The 17374-nt window shown below is 45.3% G+C and overlaps 1 protein-coding gene across 7 annotated transcripts in view; it reads left to right on the forward strand.

The window, feature by feature from the left end:
- Window positions 1–9531: 9531 nt before the first annotated feature.
- Window positions 9532–17374, forward strand: part of LOC101829590 (myosin phosphatase Rho interacting protein) — a 121093-nt gene continuing 113250 nt past the window's right edge. For all 7 annotated transcript variants that reach the window (XM_040748750.1, XM_040748749.1, XM_040748748.1 and 4 more), the window contains exon 1: window positions 9532–9797. In XM_040748750.1, the coding sequence (XP_040604684.1) occupies window positions 9675–9797 (123 nt within the window). In that variant the 5' untranslated portion in view covers window positions 9532–9674. The remainder of the gene's footprint in view (window positions 9798–17374) is intronic.

Here is a 17374-nt window from a genome sequence, read left to right on the forward strand (position 1 = left end):
AGAGGGAAATCTCATGGGCCCTACCCCTAGACAAAGAACTACGGGTAACTAATGACTACTGAGAGAGGAAGAATTAGTCTTGCCAAGGGTTAGCCCTTTAATTGCTTATGCACTACAAAGTGCTGAGCCCTGAAATTGTATATACAAACAACACTAAATGGACTCAGCTGGTTGTGTTTATACATTTATTTATATCTATTATGTGTATGCAACAATGACAACCAAAGAGGAGGCCATCAGTTTGAGAGGGGGTTTGGTGGGGGATATGGGAGGAGTAGGATGAAAGGAACATATAAGAGGTTAGAGGGAATAGAGAAGAAGGAAGTGATATAATTGTATTTTAGTAAAATAAATGATAACCAACTTTTTAAAAAAGAATAAAGTAATAAAAGAAGGAAAGGAAGGAGAAGCTAAACACCCTAGGACAAATTTCTTTCTCTTCCTGTGCAATCAGATTTAAAAACTATATTTCTAGAAGCAGCATTGCTAAGTCCAAGGGGTCCATATATAAGAGTTTAATGGAATGGCTAACCTATTCTTCTGAATAGACTTTCTGTATCTAACATGTCACAATCTCTCTTGGTGCATATCTGGAAACTGTTGTCATTTGCTTTCTGCTCTAGAAAAGTTCCCTTCCCAGCCAGTCCCCACTCCAGAAGAAAGGGACCTCTGAAATCCTACAGTTCCACTTCTAAAGCAGCAATCTGTCCCCTCCCACGAGAGTGGGCAGTAGCTCCTTCACCTGAAGGTCACCTTGAATACAATGCTTGTCCTCTCTGTGCCTTAGTCTCTTCCTCTGTGCACTGGGAGGAAAAGAGGAGAGCTCCCAAGAAAGAAGACCTAACTCAGCATGGTTACCACAGCTAAACTTCCATTGGATCACAGTGGCACTGAGCTGTCTCATCAATGAATGTGGATTCATTGGTGGAGTTGAACAGTTGCAAGAAACTATTTGGCTTAAACAGCTCAAAATATTTGACAACTGGCTCTTGAAACACAAATAACACACAAGAAAGGTGTCACTGTGGCCAGGGTCAAGTCATAGATATAATAATAAATGTTAATGTCAGCACTTCATGTGCTTCAGGGCTGATTCTAGACGCCTCCACACTCATTACGTTGTTTAGTTCTCACAGTCTTTTTGGTCATGTGTTCTGTTTTATTTGTTTTGTTGACAGCCTTTCATGTAGCCCACGTGGGCTTTGAATTCTGTATGTCAGAATAGAATATTCCCAGTATCACAAAGAGACACACAAACACAACCAGAGTAACTCATTGAGGCAATTTACTTTTTGCACACTGGTATACAATGACCAAAACCAGGTGAACAACCACACTAGGGTAGGAAGTTCACTCAGTTTTTATCCTAAAGCAGGGGGTGACTGTATCTAATGCCACTGGTAGGAACTTAACTTCAAGATTCGATGTGATTCATAATTGGCATGAAGGGGAGGGTGTGATGGAGTCAAATCTCAGGAATGTCTGGCATCCAGGGCTTGGGCAAACAGGCGTGTTCACAGAGGTTCACAGGATGGGGAGGTTTGTAGGATCCTGGCCTTGCTGAGCTAGCCTTCTCAGAGAACAGACTGTTCTTCACACACACACACACACACACACACACACACACACACACACACACACACACACACGAGAGGATAACCTTCAATTTCTGACCCTTCTGCCTCTACGTCCTGCATTCTGGGATTACAGGCACATGCCTGCATGCATGACTAGTCCTCACAATCCAAAGAATAGCCACTATTTACATAGCCTCCTCTTAGGATTCACACCGAAGTCCAGCCCTCCCACCCGGAGACCAGTTAGGCCTGGGCCATAGCTGACTGACACTGTACTTCAGAGTGCCATGCTCATCTCTGAAGAACACCTATCTTTGTCTTTCTTCCTCCTGGAGCACTTTGGGGGTTTCTGAGATCTGCAGAAGGAGGAAGGAGAAAGGAGAAGCTCTGAACTGTGAGGCGGGGCTGTGCCTGTTCAGATGCTCCTGGTTCAGCCTCCACATGACCTGGCCCCCATCTTGCCCAAAGAGTCCTAGCCATCTGTTATGTAGCAGTTTCCTCCTAGATCATAACCTTCCACACTGGAGGAAAACGTCTTAAAACATGGGATGTAAAGGGAAAGAGAAACAGGCTATTTTAGAACAGGATATTTGCAAGGAGGTGAATGACAAGATATTTGATTTGAAAGGGAGTGAAACACTCCATCCTGCACAGAAGTGCCTTTAAGACAGAAAACAGATGACTCCTAGAAGTTCCTGAAACTGACCAGATTCACTGTGCCCCTCCTACTCCAGGAGTATATAAGTGAGTGACTCTCAGACAAACAAAGAAGGCTCTGAGACAAGCTGAGCAACCTGGAAGGAACAGGGACCAGCCAGATTGCCTAGAAGAAACAAAAACCAACTGAGCTGCCTGGAAGAGACTCCAACAAACGGAGCCACCTGGAAAGGTCATCTTTTGAGCTGCCTGTGCAGTGTGCTCCAGGTTTCCAGTTTTTGTGAGCTATCACTTATGCTGGGGGCAAGGACAGCTTTGGTGATGAAACTTCTGTAGAGTCATTTCTGGTCCTGTAAAAAAAACCCTCACCCATATTCTTGTAAATAACTTCAATAAAACTTATGGTTTCAGTAAGTTGGACTTTAGTATATCCACATTTTGATCTGTTGTGGACTCTCTATTTGGGATGAGTAGATGGCTGTAGGCATTTCCCCAAGAAAAGTTTGTCACATAATACCCTCAGTCCCATGACCCAAAGAACCCATCAGCTGAATCTGGCAACTCATAAACAAAGGAGCAACAGTGAAACTGTGGTTCAGACACTATGCTGCACTCAGTGGGGGCAAAGATGGTTCCATGAGTTCATGGCCAATGGAGGAATCCTGCTTTCCTTGACCTCAAAGCCTTTTCCTTTTTTTAACCTCTTTCATCCAGTGATAGGAACCCTCTGTGACAACTCAATCCCCGGAGGAACTTATACTCACACTAAGTGAATAAATACACCTGGGAATAAAGCTCTGAAATAGGGACTATTAAAAATTCCCTGGCCTTCAAAAACTAAGGTTTTGTCCACTGTTCCCAGAGATGCCTAAAGATAAGGAATATTGGGTACTTTTATTTAAAAAGCCAGAATCTGAGAAGCTTTGCTCCAAAAATGTGAAGAACTGAGTTCAATCCCAGAACCTAACAAAGCTCTGTGTGGTGCCATACAGTTAAAATCCCAGTGTACCTGAAACAAGTTGGGAGGTGGAGCCAAAAGAACCCCAGGATGAGCCAAGTATGTATGCAGATGCAAGCAACACAGAGAGACCCTGTCTTGAATAACCTGAAAGGTAAGGACCAATACCAAAGGTTGTCCTTTGACCTTCACACATGAGGGTTTTTGCATATATGTACATGGCACATATCACACGCATACACACATACACAGACAAACAAACAAATAAATGCCAGAATCCTATGATCAGTTATTAGCAGAGAAAAGAGGAGAGCCCATTCCTCATATGTGCATAGCTATGTGGGAACATCCCTAATGGCCATCCACAAGAGCTTGGATAAATTGCAATATAGTCATACAATGGGCAACAAGGAAGCAATGTAAAAAAATGACTAACACACTATGATGGTTAATCTTCATTGTCATTTGATTAATAAATGCCTAGGGCATCAGTTAGCAACACCTTTGGGTGTGTCTATGAGGGTGTTTCCAGAGAAGATTAACTATGAGAACTGGTCCTGAGTATGGGTAGTAGATGAAGTCTTGATTTAATACTATTGACTCAACATTGGCCATGTGTTGTTAACTCAAAAATGGCTATATCAAGGACCACTATACTTCAGACCCATGGAAATGTCAAAGCCTTCCCTGGGCAAGGCTCAGACGAATGACAAAGCCTTCCCTTGTCAAGTACAAATGCTAAAGAATTGACCCTTTTGCTAAAACCAATGCATGCAGTAAATATGACCACAGTTTCCTTCTTCCGGGTGTTACAAGCTGAGATGGCTACCCTAGAGAAACCTCTTACTGAGATTAATTAGCCCTGACTTCTCCTTTAGCTATATACAGTAAGCTCACCTATTGTTCAACTATATGTAATAAAGTAATGATTCAGATGAATAAAATAAACCGGAGTTTCCAGGATGCTGCTAGTGTGTTTCCAACAGAGCCACCCACCTGAGCCTCAACTTCTGTACATGTGTCTTTGAGTCCATCCTTTCTTCAGTCTCCTAGTTGTTATCCATGGCTCTAGTTTGGGCAATCCAAAGCCATGTAGGTTACACAGGATTGGTCACCCGAGGGTGAGCAATACCATCCTATGTGCCGGGTCCTGAATTGAATAAAAAGGGAAAAAGAAGACTTCTGGAATTCCCCAATCTTTGCTTCTTATCCTCCAGGAAGTGAACATGGCAGCTTCACACACCTGCTCCCAAGGTCACCGCAGCACCTGCTGCCATGCCTCACCTTCCCTGATACATTATAGCCACAAACTGTGAATTAAAAACCAAACCAAACAAAAAAATTCCTCTCTTAAGTTGCTTCTTGTTGGGCATTTGATTATAAGATATCCAGTTTCGTGTGGACATATGAATTTCATGGATATAATGTTAAGTGAGAAAAGCCAGGTACACTGAGCAGACTCACTCATACCAAGGTCTAGGTCAGGTAAGATGGTGGAGAACAAAATAGTGGTTACCTCTATGTGAGCATGGGTGAATTTGTGTAAATTCTGCTACTACCCTAGAGGCTTTCAAGAGTGATAGTCAGAACCACATGGCAAGACTCAACCACCTTTGGGTCCCACTGGAGAGGACTTTTCTTGGTTACCCACCTGCTTGCTTGTTAGGGGTATATGTTATATGTTACACTGAAAGCAAAATAGTGAATTGTCTTTTTTGTGTGTTTTGGTTCTTGAGACTGGATGTCCTGGAACTCACCATGGAGAACAGGCTAGTCTTGAGCTCACAGAGATTAGCCTGCCTCTGCCTCACCAGCACTGGGATTAAAAGTGAATGCTACTGAGGCTGGAGAGAGGGCTCTGGGGTTAAGAGCACTGACTTTTCTTCAGAGGACTGGGGTTCAATTCCCAGCACCCACATGGCAACTCACAACTGTCTGTAACTCCAGTTTTAGGGATCTGACACCCTCACACAAACATACATGCAGGCAAAACACCAATGTGCTTAAAATAAAAATATTATTTTAAAAAAAGTGTGCCCTACTACAACTGGCCCGAATCACCTTACTTTGAGAGAGAGAGTCTTGTTTTATAGCCCTGGACAGCATGGTATACTCTTTGAAGCCCAGGCTGACCTTAAACTCACAGCAACCCTGTTTCAGTCCCCCAAGTGTACCACAATACTTATCTGTAATACTATGCATGCTATGTAAGTGCTCTGCCATTGAGTTACATCCTCAATCAATCAATCAATCAATCAATCCCAACTATATGGTCTAATGAATGTTTGTATCCTAGGACTTTGAAAAGGGAACCCAAGCTATGAGACTCAAATCTGGCTGGGTGGGTTTTATAATAAGATAGGGGAAATAGTTCAGCATGATGAAATAATATATTCTCACCTATTCAGTTGTAGCTAGGAGTTGGCTGGGTACCCAGTCTCTGCTAGGTACTAAATTAGGTGGGGAAATGCAGTAGTAACTTTGCCCCAGCTCTGCCCTAGAGATGCTGAGGCCAGTGGAATTTTAATCCACTTCAGTGTTTGAAGTGGGATGCCTTTCTGTATGCTGTGAATAGTTCTTATTAGGCGTTGGCTAATAGAGAAGCTGCTTTGGCCTATGGCAGGGCAGAATATAACTAGGAAGGAAATCCAAGTAGAGATAGAGAGAGGGAGAAAGAAGGCAGAGTCAGGGAGACACCAGCAGCTGCCAGAGAAGCAAAATGTGAGGTAACTAGTCACGAGCATCATGGTAAAATAAAGAGTAATAGAAATGGGTTAAATTAAGTTGTAAGAGCTAGTTAATGATAAGCCTGAGTTAATAGGGCAAGCAGTGTAATTAATATTAAGCCTCAGAGTAGTTATTTGGGAACTGGCAAGAGGAAGAGGAACCTCCACTTACAAATATTCAATTTCATTCCTTGCATGTCTGACTGGTTCTGTTCTAGTTCTGGCCCCATCTTCTGTACTCTCTGGTCTTTCATAGTCATTTCCTGACGGATCCCATTTCTAAACTTCTACTTGGCATTCATTTCCCAGACCAAAGGTCCCTACGTAAGTGCCTAGTCAAAAGATCCACAATCGCATCGGGACGTGGTTCAGTGGTGGGACACTTACATAGCATGTTTAAGGCCCTGTGTACTACCCAGTTTCATACTCTCCACTGTCCAGATGACTGTGGTGCCGGCCTGAAGTTCTGAACTCTCACTTACAAAGTACTTTCTTGTCACCATAGGCAAAGTCTTAGTTGCCCTGAGACCAGTGGGCCTCTTCGTCCATATCGTCACAAGAAAATCGTACCCACCCCCAGCCACACACCTGCCTTATCCTCCCCCAGCCACACACCTGCCTTACCCTCCCCCAGCCACACACCTGCCTTACCCTCCCCTAGCCACACACCTGCCTTATCCTCCCCCAGCCACACACCTGCCTTACCCTCCCCCAGCCACACACCTGCCTTACCCTCCCCTAGCCACACACCTGCCTTCTGAGGGAGGCCAACCTTGCACCACTCTTGTTCCCAGTGCTCCTCCAGGGCAGTTTGAATCTCTGTAACACCCTAGTGACAGCCAGGCTTCTGTTTGTTTACACAGGTGGGTCTGGAGGTCTTGAGCCCACTGCTCTGCTGTGGTGGTCTGGAATTTCTTTCCTTTTCCTTCTCTAGGTTGAGTCTTACTGTTAAAGATACTGCCTTTTCCAGGAGCCCCTACCCAGAGGCTACCTATGGAGTTAGGGGTTTCCCAGGCAGAGGTCCACAACTTCCCAGTGGAAGGTGTCTGTTTCCCTCTTATTTCCACGAGTCTCCATTTGCTTGAGGTCCAGCTCTTGTCAGGCTACCAACCTGAGGATCCCTGAATCACTCTTCTTCATATTCACAGCTGTGACGTCAGTGGTGCATGGCAGGCCTGAACAGAATACTGTTAGCATTCTCTTTTCCTTCCTTCCTTCCTTCCTTCCTTCCTTCCTTCCTTCCTTCCTTCCTTCCTTCCTTTTCCTTCCTTCTTTGTTTTGTTTTTCAAGACAGGGTTTCTCTGTGTAGTCCTGGCTGTTCTGGAACTTGCTCTGCAGCCCAAGCTGGCCTCAAATTCACAAAGATCCACCAGTCTCTGCCTTCTGAGTGCTGGGATTAAAGGAGTGCACCACCACCACCTGGTTCAGCATTTTCTTAATAGGGTAGCCTTGTTTGGCCCCAAGATAATGGATAGAACTTTAAAATAATTTTGGAAAATTTTAATTACATTTAAAATTTATTTTATGTATGTGCATACATATGGGTGTATACATACACTGTGCTGTTCATATGGAGGTCAGAGGACAACTTGAGGAGTTTGTTCTTCCGTGTGGTTTCAGGTTCAATCCATCAGGCTTGGCACCAAAAGTCTTTACACACTGTGTTGTCTCGCTGGCCTAAGTCTTTCTTGTTAAACAAGTTGTATATGTACATTAAACAAAACCCAAAAGGAGCAAAAAGGTTTTATAATGAAAATTAAAAGTAGGTCACTTCCCAATAACCCAGTTCTTCTCCCCAGAGGCCACCAGTGGTGTCACTTTCTGAGTGTTCTGTGCAGACAAGAGCTGTCAGTCTCCCTTTACTCATTACCCTTTATTTCTGGAAAAATTTAAACCAACAAGAAGGTTGCAAGAATAGTGCAGTAAACACCCTTTGCCAAAATTCACCAATTAATGTTTGGCCATATTATGTGAGCTATTTTGCAAGCATTATTATCACTTAATGCTTGCAACTCCATATATTCATGTCAATTTTGTACATGTGGTCAATGAGCACCAGCCAGGGTAAAGGACTTGCCCACAGCTGGATCAGAGCTGGGCTTTCCCCTCAGGGTGTAGAAGACTTTGATCTGGGTTCCTTCATTCCTGACTCTTTGTGCAGGAAAGCTTTTTTTTTTTTCTCAAAATGGAAATACACCTCCCCTGGGTAGTCACCAGATGATCACTGGAAAAGTACGCAGCTCTGAAGGCATCTCTTTCCTAAAGCCTCCACATGACCTGAGCTCACCCAGCTGCTCTAAATGCTGCTACCACCTGCTCCAATATCACCTTCACCGTGAAAAATGAATTAGCTCAGCCTCTGCTAAAAACTCAGGCTGCTTCCTAACTGCCAGCTGGCTAAGCCTAAGTGATCCCTCCCTACTCCTCTTTAGAAATGTCTCACTATGGTCTAGGTTGACCTCAAACTCTCCATCCTCCTAGATCTGCCTCGGGAGTCCTGGGACCACATTCTCCTTTCTTGTTCCTCCTCCGCCACCAGTACCTGCATATCTTGGGGACATTTCCGAATGCTCTCTGCCTACTTAGATCCATTTCACTGCTGCTGGAAGCACTCACTGTCTCTTAAGGAGCAGAGGTCTCCCTCCGCCCTACTCCCCTCTGTCCATTCTGCACTCCTCTGTTCTTTACGATCCAAGTGGCCTTTTGCCTGGAAGTCTGGGCAACAGTGGCCTGGAATAATTAATAGTTTAGGCCCCTTCCTGGCAAAGTGACCTTGCATAAGCTATTCTCAGCGTCTGAACCTTTGCAATGAAGGTACCTAACTCCGTATCTAGCAGAATTGGGCTCACTCATCTCCCATAATAGAACTGACAGCTCCTTAAGGTTGCTGACATCTAATCACCTCGGAAACACTATGCATCATTACTTAACTGTTCCGCGCACCTCCGTTTCCTCACGTAAAACAGGAATGATCACGAAAACGTTGAAGAACTTTAATGAGCTAAAACATGGGGAGCACTTGAAACAGTTCTTATCCCTAATAGTGCTATCTGGGTCGACGGTAGACCTGGCACAAAGTAGGGGTGCAGGCTGGGCGCGGCCGAAGGCCGCTGCAAAGAGGCTACGAGGGAGGCAGGGGCCCTCGGAGAGACCACGGAGATCCGCGGTGCCCTTCCGGGAGCAGCCCAGCCCAGCGCCGCAGCTGTCAGGCCGCGGGCGTCGGCGCCAGTCCACCAAACCTGAAAGTTCCATCCCGGAGCCTCCACCTTCCCAGCCTGGACAAGTTACCTTGCGCCCGCTGGTCCCGGTCCCGCCCCCGCCATCCATTGGCTGACGGGTTTCTTTGTTAGCAGAAGCGTGCGGACGCCATTGGCCCGCGGGGCTGCCGGTTGCGGTGCCCCTCCCCGCCCCGCCCCGAGTGCGCGCGGCGCCGCGCTCGGTTCGTTCGCGGTGGCGGCGGGCGCCCGGTGAGCGCGACGGCTGGACTTGCCGGCCGGCGCCTTGGAGGCGGCCGCGGTGGAGGCAGCGGCCCGAGGCCGCGTCCGTCCATGGGCCCGCAGCGGCCGGGCGGCGGGGCGGGGCGCGAGGCGGCGCGCGCGCTCTGAGGCCGCGGCGAGCAGGCGGGGCTCGGCGTGAGCGGGGAGGCCTTTCCGGGCCTGCGGCGGCCAGCGCAAAATGCGGCGGTGGCCGCGCTGAGTCCCGACCTCCGGGAGCGCGCTGGGACGAAGTGGTCCGCGCCGCGGCCGCCTAGGCGACATGTCTGCGGCCAAGGAAAACCCGTGCAGGAAATTTCAGGCCAACATCTTCAACAAGAGCAAGTGTCAGAACTGCTTCAAGCCCCGCGAGTCGCATCTGCTCAACGATGAGGACCTGACGCAGGTGAGCTACCGCGGGGTGCGGAGCTGGGAGTCCTGCCTGCGGGTCGGGCGAGGAGCGCGGAGCTTGCGAAGGCCAAGAGAAAATAAAAATGGAGCAGGAAAAAAAAAATGCGTGAGAGTTGGGGGATGGGGCTGGAATGGGGGCGGGAATAGTATCGATAGAGCCGGGACAAAGGGAAAATCCTCAAGTATGCCGAAAAATAACATCCTTTCCCGTTCCCATAGCTCTGCTGTGTGATTCATGCTTTTTGGGTGACTCAGAAAAAAATGTCTGGTTGCCCTGCATAGGAACAAAGTGGAGCTTGCTTGCCGCTTGTCAGGACTCTCCTACCCACCCCCAGACTCTTGTCTTGGGGCTGGACTCAGACGTGGCCACCAGACTATCCCAGGAATTGGCTTGTCTGCGTGGGCCACCAGCTTCCATCTTGTGGAACAGAGCCTGCCCTCCTTCTAAGTCACTGTCACCATCAGGGCTCGGAGAGAGGTGGGGTGTCTCCAAGAGGGGATGGGTGGGTCTTGTTCTTGGACTGAAGGTAGGGATGGCTTTTGTTGAGGGGTAGGGGCTGCCCTTTCTGTTTCTGCCCTGTGGCTCCAAGAAGACTTGTGCATTCTGGGGAAAGTTGATTCCCTTCTCTTTCTGTCCTTATATGTTGGTCGGGATTTTGGATCAGGTTAGTAGCCCTTCCTAACCCGTGTCAAAGTCACCGACATGGAAAACACAGTTCTAAGCCTCCACCCCCAGAGATGTAGGAGATGGGGAATTTGTGTTGGTACAGGGTCCCCAATTTGGGCCATACACCCTCTTGGCCCTTGGGAACTGGTTGCTCTTAGGCTTCTGGTGTTGAAGATTCCTAGCCATGTTTACACCACTTCGGGAGGGACCTGTGCATCCTGCTTACCGTTCCCTCTGCCCCTCTTTAGTTAACTCTCCGCACCTGCTTGCCCCCTGCTTGCTGAATGCCAGTGGAGTTCCCCATGCATTCCAGCCCAGTGCCACCTAGTCGTAGCCACTCCTTTTTGGAAAGAGCTGTTTAGACTGAAAACATTGCTTTTACGTGCCCTGGTTTGGCTGTTTTCAGTGCCTTTACTGGCAAGCAAGGTTTGACTTGTTTTATGGGGCAAACCTGAATGGGGTGGTAGGGCAGAGGTTGTGGCATCTTTCTATGAGGTCAGATTTCCAATAGCCAGGAAGTAATCAGGAAGCTTAACCAGAGTCTCCAGGTCTCAGTCAGTGATCTGTGAGGACACCCAGGGCCTTAGAGACCTGTCTACTTGGGAAGGGCAGAACTCCTGAAGAGAAATGGTTGATTTCCTCTTCTCATTTGAACTCTGTTCTGGGAAGCAGTTATGGGATTTATGAGGTGACTGCTTTTAGTCTTGGCTGTGACTTTCTGAGGTCTGACCTTGAACGAGTCTCTTTACCTTTGTGTGTTTTAATTTCCTTATCTGTAAACTGGTAATAGTGGTTACTGGCTTACTTCTCCCACAGTGCTATTATGAAAAGCAAGAAATATGGTTTATTGTGCTTTTCCTTTTATAATTTAACAAACTGAAAAACCACCCATAGAACAGTCAACTTTGATTTCAGAAGTTTCTGGACTTGGCAAAAGCTGTTTTGAGAGAGGTTTGAAGCAATCATGCAAACTGGTAATTAGATATTTATGCTACACAGGAACTTTTTCTGATTCTTTTGGGGGTGGCAAGACAGGGTTTCTCTGTAGCTTTGGAGGCTGTCCTGGAACTAGCTCTCGTAGCCCAGGCTGGTCTTGAACTCACAGAGATCCGCCTGCTTCTGTCTCCCAAGTGCTGGGATTAAAGGCGTGTGCCACCACTACCACCACCACCACCACCACCACTACCACCACCACCCACCACCACCACCACCACTACCACCACCCAGCTCTCTGATTCTTAAGTTTAGATGAATGAGTGGAATTTAAATATTTGAGTCTAAAATATTAAAATAAAAAATCTGTTTATTATTAATTAAACTCAAGGGCTGAGACAAATTGAGTGTTGAACTCTTTGGCTGTTTTCAAAGTGGAATTGTAAGTTTTGAAACGGGCCTGGGACCTCTAGGGCACAGTTCGAATAGTACCTAAAATAATGAGTGGGGTTATTTGTGTGGGGAGAGATTAGCCCAGCCTTGTACCTCCTGGGACCTTTCAGGAAGAAACTGCTTTTGAAAGCAGTGCAGGGAGGCTGGAGGCTCTTGCCAACAGCGTTTGTCGCTGCTCTCTGTATCCGCTTCTCCCAGAGCCGTTTGCTCTCCTTATGGCTCCATTGGAAAACCTCAGCCAATTGGTTCCTGTCAGCCTCCCCCAATCCCCTGCTTCCTGCTGCCCCTCCCATCCAGAGCTTATTTTAGACTGTCCAAGCTGGAAGATACATCAGCCATCATCAAAGCCACCCCCTCTGTAATAGTTGAGGATGTGAGTCTAGGGAGGCGGGAACAGCTTCTTCTGCTCTCAAGGATGTCATCTTCCCAGGAGCACACATTCCTTTGAGCCTTCTGATTTAAGCTTTATTTCCTCAGCTGTTGGTTTTGTTTATTTGTTTTCCCCTAGAGAGGTAGGGAACTTCTTCCAGGCCTGATTATGTTGTGGTATCAGACCTGGGAAGCATTTGGAGGTCAGTTAAACTAGCCACTTCCTTTAACTGTAGAAAAGCCTGAAAAACTCAGAAAGGAAAGATTTACAGGGACATAGCATGGATTCCTAAGTGCCTTCTCGGTCTCCCTCTCTTAAGGCTACAGCAGCCACCTCATGAACACATCAGGACAGCTGAATTTCAGAAAGTGCCTTAACAGTGTTGTTCGGGGCCAAGGAGTCCTGCTTTCCCTGCCCTGGAATTCAGACTGATCTGTGATAAGTTAACGACAGTCTTGAGTTGTTTGTCACCCAGATGATGCTGTGCTTGCTCAGCTCCTATTCCCAGGGTAACATTTTTCTTCAATCCCTTTGTGCATTGCTCTGCATATAAGTGGACTGTAGTATCATTTAAACCTTTAAAAGTTTTGCATTTATTGTGTGACGTGGGCATCCACTTGCACCAGTGCATCTCCAGTGAGTCAGTTCTCCTTTATCATGGTTCTGGGGGACAGACTCAGGTCGTTAGGCTTGGCAACAAGTGTCTACTTGTTGAGCCACCTCATTCATTGTTTTTAAGACTGAGCTTTGTGTTTTTATTTGCTTTATAGTGTACTTCTTTCTGCTTGACAATGTTTAGAAACATAAAAATGTTTTCTATATAGGCCCATTTGGGATGTACTATAATTTAACCCATTCCCTCAATGATCTACAATCAAGGCTACTGAAGAGTTTTGCTGTTATAAATATTGAGTGTAGGGTTGGCAAGATGGCTCAGCAGGTAAGAGTGCTTGCTGTGCAAGTTCACCTGATAACCTGAGTTCTTTCTCCTGAACCCGCATAGAGGTACAAGGAGAAATCAAGTCCACAGAGTTGTTCTTTGACTTTCATGTGTGCTGTGAAATGTATATATCCCCCCCATTTCATGTATACATTTATGCATGCATACAACACACTAATTTGCCAATACATGTGAATGTGGCCATGAAAGCCAAAGGTGTTGAGTCCTCTGGAGCCGGTGTTACAGACAGTTATCAGCTGCCTGATGTGGGTGCTGGGAACTGAACTCTGGACCTCTGGAAGAACAATGAATGCTCTTAACCATTGAGCCACCTCTCCAGCCCAATTGTGTCTGTTTAGCTAACAGCTTTATAGTGTTTTTGGTTGGGTGTGTGCGTGCAGGAATGCAAATATTTCTCTGGGGCAGATACCTAAAAATAGAATAGTTGGGTTAACATCAAGTTCACTAAATTTCCAAAACAATGTCATAACATTTTTAGAAATGGATATTACCAAATGATTTAATTCTTGAATGAGTTCCCTGTTGCTATTTAAGTTAACCCCCCTTTTAAAGATTTATTTCTAATTGCATGTATGTATGTGTGTCTATGTGTGGATATGTCCGTGTGAGTACAGGTTTGACTTGCTTTGGAGCTGTGGTATACCTTCTGTGATCTCCTGTCTCCACCTCCAAAATACCAGGAATAAATACAGGTCTATGACACCATAATGGCTCTTTTTTTTTTTGTAATATTTACTGAGTTATTTTTATTTTTCCTGTGGATTGTTTATTTGCCTTGCATTGCTTGCTCAATTTTTCATTAGGCCCCCTTCCCCTGTGATTTGTAGTTTTTTTGTATATGCTTTTGGTCAGGGTCTGCAAACTTTGTATAGAGGTCCTAATAGTAAATATTTTAGTCTTTGTGGGCTATATAGACTCTGAAAATTATGTAATTTTTATCATGGTACATAATGAGCTATAAATAATTCATGATCGTAAAGGATGTGGTTGTGTTCCAGCAAAACTTTTTTAGCAAGAACAGGCAGCTGGCAGGATTGACCTGGGAGCTGTATTTTGTCCCCCACCCCCACCAATATATTTTTCCCAGGTGTCACTTGTCTCTTTATGTGTGGCTACTTTTTATAAAGTAGTTTTAAAATGAACACAGTTGGGACTGGGGCTGTAGCTCATGATAGAATACATTCTGGGTGCTTTGAATCCCTGGGTTTGATCCCCAGAACCAATATAAGAAAGTATAGTGAATGCAGTTCAATGTTTTCCTTTATCATTTGTAACTTTAAAACTATACTTATTTAGTGTGTATACGTGTGTGTGGGTCAGAGATCTCTCCTTCCATTGGATCCACTAGAGATCCAGTTTAGGTATCAGACTCATTGGTAAGCAACTCTTCCCACTGGGCCATCTCTTCGGTCCTCATTTATTATTGTGTAAGAAGGTCTTCTCTTGCCGGGCGTTGATGGCGCACGCCTTTAATCCCAGCACTTGGGAGGCAGAGGCAGGCAGATCTCTGTGAGTTCAAGGCCAGCCTGATCTACAAGAGCTAGTTCCAGGACAGCCTCCAAAACAATATAGAGGAACCCTGTCTCAAAAAACAAAACAAACAAATAAACAAACAAACAAAAAAAGGTCTTCTTTCCAATAGTCCCTATATTACTCTAATAATGGTTTACAGTTATTTTTATGCTTAGCTTTACAAATTTATCAGACTTGTTTTTAGGAAAATCACAAAAATAAAGGCAGAGGATCTAGAAAAAGCCTAGGGGTAGTCCAGGCAGATGGCTAGGAAGATCTTCTCTCCACAGAGACTAGAAAGAAGGAGGTTAAGCAGATTTCCTGGTGGAGAAAGCCAGGATGTATTGAAGTACCCCCCCAAAATCCCACAGATGTATTTATTTTATGTGTGTGAGAATTATGTGCACATGTGCACACACCACTTTTGCATACCTAAGGAGGCCAGAAGAGAAAATCAGATCCCATGGAACTAGAGTTACAGGTGGCTGTGGGCCATCATGTGGGTGCTGGGAACTAAACTCAGGTCCTCTGCAAGTACAATACTGCTTAACCCTTGAGCCATCTCTCCGGCCCCAACTATCTTTAACACAGACAGAGAAAGCAAATTTGGAGTGGGTTTAGGGGTGGAAATTCGGAGGTAAATCTGACCTTGTGGAGGTGGATATCCAGTTTGGCTACTCAGGTGGAGCCATCCACTCAGAGCCAGAAGTGAATGTTAGAGCTCAGTGAAGGGTCTGGGTGTTTGCTCAAGTTACAGATGTGAGTGGTTTATGTAGGAGAGAGTGAGCTCAGAGAGGCAATCTCCATCCCTATGGGCAGATAGAAGAGTGATGCCCTAATAGAAGCTGGGAGGTCTCAGAGGACTGCTCAGTGGGGGAAGGAGGTTTCTCCTGGAGCTCCTAGTCTGCCTGGTCTGATTATGTCTTCATTGTTTCCCTGACTACCCTACTGCCATGGCTTCAAGGGTCTTAGGATGGGAAACTCTGATACATAGGTCCAAGCAAGCTAGGACTGGGTTTCTGTAAAACATTCCATCAGGGCTCCATTTGGTACTCTTATTTTCTTAGAAGTTCCAGGATACAGAATTTGTCTGACAATGTTTATCTCAGAAACAATGGAGAAATGTCTTGCTCTTCTTATTTTTAGACTATTGGTAACTATGTGTAGCTGTTGCGTGTTTGGCAGGGATGTGTGTGAAGTCCCAGATATATAAAAGCCCCTTACAAATGACCAAGGACAGGAGAAGATTCATTATCATTAGTCATCAGGGAAATGCAAATCAAAATTATAGTGAGGTTCCACTTTATAGTCATGGGGATGATTATAATTCTTAAAAGAAAAAAGCAATATAATAAAAGTAGGTGATGATCTGAAGAAATTGCAATCCTTGGACATTGCTGGTAGGGGACAAGATGGTATCACTGCTATGGAAAACAGCTGGATAATTTTTCAAGAAGTTAGATGTAAAATTATTGTGAACCAGCAGTTCCAGAAAATTTGAGAATATGTGTACTCTAATACTTGTATATAAATATTCATGGCAGCACCACTCACAGTAGCCAAAAGATGACAACTGTCTGAATGTCCATTGGGTAGCAGGTAACAACTTGTGAGTCCATACAGTGAATTGTCCTTTCATCTAACAAAGGAGCAAAGCACTAAGACATGCTGTGACATAGTTGTACCAAGAGAGCATGATGCCAAGTGAAATAACATAGGTATATCAAGAGAACATGATGCTAAGCAAAATAACATAGGTGATCCAAGAGAGCATGATGCCAAGAGAAAGGCTATCACAGAAGAGATCACACAGTATAAGAGTGTGTTCATGTGAATGTCCAGAGGAAGCATATCAATAGAACAGAAGGCAGATTGGTGGCTGCCAGAGGCTGGGAGAAGGATGGTCAGGAGTGACAACTAATGGGATTGAAATTCTCTTTGGGGTGTGATGAAATGTTTTGGAACTGGATGGAAGTTCTTGTTGCACAATATTGTGTAATATAATAAATGCTACTGAAATTCTTCACTTAATTTGGCTAATTTTATATTGTGTGAATTTTACCTTGATTTAAAAAAGGGAAAAAATATACAAGGAGCCGTGAGTTGGTGCAAAAGGCCTTTAATCCGAGCACTTGGGAGGCAGAGGCAGGCGGATCTCTGTGAGTTCGAGGCCAGCTGGGTCTACAGAGCGAGTTCCAGGACAGCCTCCAAAGCAACACAGAGAAACCTTGTCCCGAAAAACCAATAATAATAATAATAATAATAATAATAATAATAATAATGGAAAAAGAGCAGGAGAAGGGAGAAGAGAAGGATAAAAAGGAGGAAGTGGAGAAGGCTTCTATTGGGAAGTGAGGCATGTGGGCATCATTGCAGCTCATTTCTTCTTGAACAATGTGCATGCTTTAAAAATACATAGATAAGGTCAAGGATCATATCTACTCATACACAAAACATCTATTTTATTCCTTCCAGACAGGGTTTCTCTTGTAGCCTGCATGTCCTGGAAATACATGTAGACCAGACTGGCCTCAGACTCACAGAGATCCACTCTGCCTCTACCTCCAGAGCTCTGGAATTAAGATGTGCCACTCACTGAAGTGCCGACCTTCACCCAGCCTGGCTTGGGTGACACTGAAGCACCAGACTAGTGTTTAGCAGCCATGACAGGCTGCA

This window comes from Mesocricetus auratus, unplaced genomic scaffold (genome assembly GCF_017639785.1).
Source record: "Mesocricetus auratus isolate SY011 unplaced genomic scaffold, BCM_Maur_2.0 Super-Scaffold_100007, whole genome shotgun sequence".
NCBI classification, from domain to species: domain Eukaryota; kingdom Metazoa; phylum Chordata; class Mammalia; order Rodentia; family Cricetidae; genus Mesocricetus; species Mesocricetus auratus.